The following is a 3,490-nucleotide window of genomic DNA, read 5'->3' as shown; positions in this document are numbered from 1 at the left end:
ACAAGCGCTTATGACTCTTAAAGCTACGGCTTAGAGTCCACAAGTTCTGCTGACCGTGGTACCAATTGAAGAGTTTGGTGCATGCAGTGTATTGGAGTGGTTTGCACAGGAGCACAGCCCTTTGAAGATTACACAAGATTTTTATTTGAGCACCAGCACTTTATAAAGAGACTATGCAAATAAGGACACTAGGCACATTCTTAGTATATGAGCTATTTCTTGTGATTATGCATATGAAATCTTTATTGTGAATATGTGAAGTGAATTTATGTATACTTCACTCAGAAATTTGATGTATAGGACAGGGCTGTGAGTTTTCATATAGTTAGTAGTCAAGGTTGTAATACCTGTGTGGCAGCAGCAGTCCTTTGCACAGCATTTATTTATTTATTCACTTTTTTTGTTATATCCTAGAGAGGGTAGTTATTGATTTTGTTATACTCAAAATTTGATTTAGGTATGTGGACATAAAGTTATGGCTGAGCAGTATATATAATATTGTATAATAATAAGATGTGAAAAAATAAAACCAGGCCTTTTTCTGACACTTGTTTAAATTTGTATTTTTTGCTAGAAAATTACTTAGGACAACCAAACATTATATATATATTTTTTAGCAAAGACCCTAGAGAATAAAATGGCAGCCGTTGCAATATATTATGTCACACTGTATTTGTGCAGCGGTCTTTCAAACACAATTTTTTCGGAAAAAATACACTTTCATCAATTAAAAAACAAACAAAAAAAAACCCAATAGCGTTGGCCATATTTTTTGGATAATGTGAAAAATGACGCTACACCAAGTAAATAGATACCTAACATGTCATGCTTCCAAATTGCGCACGCTCGTGGAATGGCGACAAACTACGGTATTTAAAAATCTACATAGGGGAAGCTTTAAAATTTTTACAGGTTACCTGTTTAGTGTTACAGAGGAGGTCTAGTGCTAGAATTATTGCTCTAGCGATCGCGGCGATAGCTCACATGTGTGGTTTGAACACCGTTTACATTTGTGATCGTGACTTACATATATACGAACATTTATTTATATATATATATATATATATATATATATATATATATATATATATATATATATATATATACTTCAGCAGAGAAACACGCCTTTGTTTAAAAATCTTTATTTCCTAACAAAATTCCTAAAGTCAGCTAAGGTTTTTTGTAGAGCTGCCTTGATCTCACGGTTTCTTAAGCTGTAAATGATTGGATTTATCAGTGGAGACACCATGAGATACAACAAAGATCTATACTTATTCATGTAGCTTGAGCTTTCATCTGATGGTGTCATGTAAACTATGATCAATGCCCCATAGAAAGCCCCAACCAAGGTTACATGGGAACTACAAGTGGAAAAGGCTTTTCTACGCCCATGTACAGATGATATCTTTAAAATAGTGACAATGATGCAGATGTATGTAGATATAATAAAAGCAAATGGTAAACATATGGTGATGATTGAAATAATAAAATCTTGTAGCTTCAAAGCAGAAGTATCCGAGGTAGACAATTCAACCACTGGGAAAAAATCACAGAAAAAGTGGTCTATATAATTCAGTCCACAGTAATCAAACCTGTATATCATAATCAATTCACTTGATACTAAAATGATAACACAGAAACATAACCCAATGATCACCTGGAGGCAAACATGAGAATTGATAAGTGAGGGATATCGTAATGGATTGCAGATAGCCAAATACCGATCGTAGGACATAATGGCGATCAGAAAACATTGCAAGTAGCTACATATACCAACAAAATAAAGCTGAGTAATGCAAGTATCCAGTGATAATCTTCCTTCATCTTTGAGGATGATATCAAGTGCCATGGGCACCACACTGGTGATCAGTAGGACATCAGATGTAGCCAAGTACTTGAGAAAGAAGTACATTGGAAATTTAAGCTGATCAACAGTTGTCACTAAAAAGATTATTAAAATATTTCCACTTAGGATCATCATGTATGTTAGAAGGAACACAATAAACAGCAGAATCCTGAATTTATAAAGACCCTGAAATCCAAGTAGTTTTATTTGTGTGACCTGGGTCTGGTTGGGGTCACACATTCTTTAGTTGGAAAAATGTTGGAAGACACCAATGATCTTTTTTCCTAAAGAATAAAATATGATCACGCATGATGACAGAACATACAGTTTTAACTAAAATTAAAATGAAAACAAGTTTTTCTTTTTCACAAATGCACTAATCAATTTCTGTGCCTACACTAACCAGAAGTGTTGTTCTTTCTGTGTTTTGAAGGTCTTGGTTGCTAGTCAAGTACTAAACAAACATGTAAAAAAAGAGAAGGAGAGTAGGAAAGAGACTCATAGGGGTTGATTTAGTTAGTAAAACCGGAGGGTGCTAAATCTGGTGCAGCTGTGCACAGTAGCCAATCAGCTTCTAACTTCAGCTTGTTCAGTTAAGCTTTGACAAAAAAAAAAAAACTGGAAGCTGATTGGTTTCTATGCAGAGCTGCACCAGATTTTGCACGCTCCAGCTAAACCAACCCCTTAATGTAATGATTGGTTCCAAAATATTGATATTCTTGGATGTGTATATGGAGAAGCGTACAAAAGTTAATTTCACTTGAAGGACTTTTTGAAAGATTTAAAGGGCAAGAGACCTTTCAGGGGAAAAAAGTCTCCCCCTTTCTTCAGTGCTTGAGCAGTCAATTATAATAAAATCCCAAAAGAATGCACTAAGTGGCCTTTGTTAAAGCCTGATAAACACTAATGTCTCTTGATGCCAGCAAAATATGGATATTGATATGGAGTGATAAAAAAGACTTGTGTTTAATAACTTAAAGTGGTTGTAAACCCTTACATATACCCAGTAAAGTGACTGGCCTCAGGTGATGCGCAGAGATGAGTAATGCAAATATCCAGTGATTTAGGTTCTAGCAGTTCTTTAAAGTGGTTGTAAACCTCAGACATAAAATATGAACGAAGCATATCCCTCTATTGTGTTGTCTTGTCTCAATTAAGAGCACTAAGAGTCATTTCTATCTGCTGCTTCATTCCTCTGCTATCAGCATGAATCACTTTGTGCTGATAGCAGAGGAATGAAGCAGCAGATAGAAAATACCTATTTATCTGCAGGCTTGTCTTCTCTACATCCATTCAAAGTCCAGAATTTATAAAGCTTGTCTGAGCCAACAGAAAGCAGGGGGAGGAGAACAGGAATTACACATTGTAGAGCTCAGTGAGGAGAGCTCTGAGAGCTGATTGGAGGGAAGGGACACACCTCTCTCCACACAGCACACAGGAATAGAGCTGGGGCTGTCAGTCAGTTAGAGATCCCTCTCCTGTCATCATTTTTCTCTTGGTGTCAGGAAAACTTGTCAGAAGTGATTCATGCTGATAACAGAGGAATGAAGCAACAGATAGAAATGACTCTTAGTGCTCTTAATTGAGACAAGTACACATTATAGAGGGATATGCTTTGTTCATATTTTATGTCTGAGGTTTACA

General features: G+C 35.9%; 1 protein-coding gene across 1 annotated transcript; it reads right to left on the bottom strand.

Annotated features, from left to right (window-relative positions):
- Nucleotides 1–1,141: 1,141 nt before the first annotated feature.
- Nucleotides 1,142–2,086, bottom strand: LOC141134765 (olfactory receptor 5P81-like). Its single transcript, XM_073624203.1, has one exon. The coding sequence runs from the start codon at nt 2,084–2,086 to the stop codon at nt 1,142–1,144; it is 945 nt and encodes a 314-aa protein (XP_073480304.1).
- Nucleotides 2,087–3,490: the final 1,404 nt, after the last annotated feature.

The sequence above is a fragment of the Aquarana catesbeiana genome, linkage group LG03 (genome assembly GCF_042186555.1).
Source record: "Aquarana catesbeiana isolate 2022-GZ linkage group LG03, ASM4218655v1, whole genome shotgun sequence".
NCBI classification, from domain to species: domain Eukaryota; kingdom Metazoa; phylum Chordata; class Amphibia; order Anura; family Ranidae; genus Aquarana; species Aquarana catesbeiana.
This window is presented reverse-complemented; position numbering and strand designations above follow the sequence as displayed.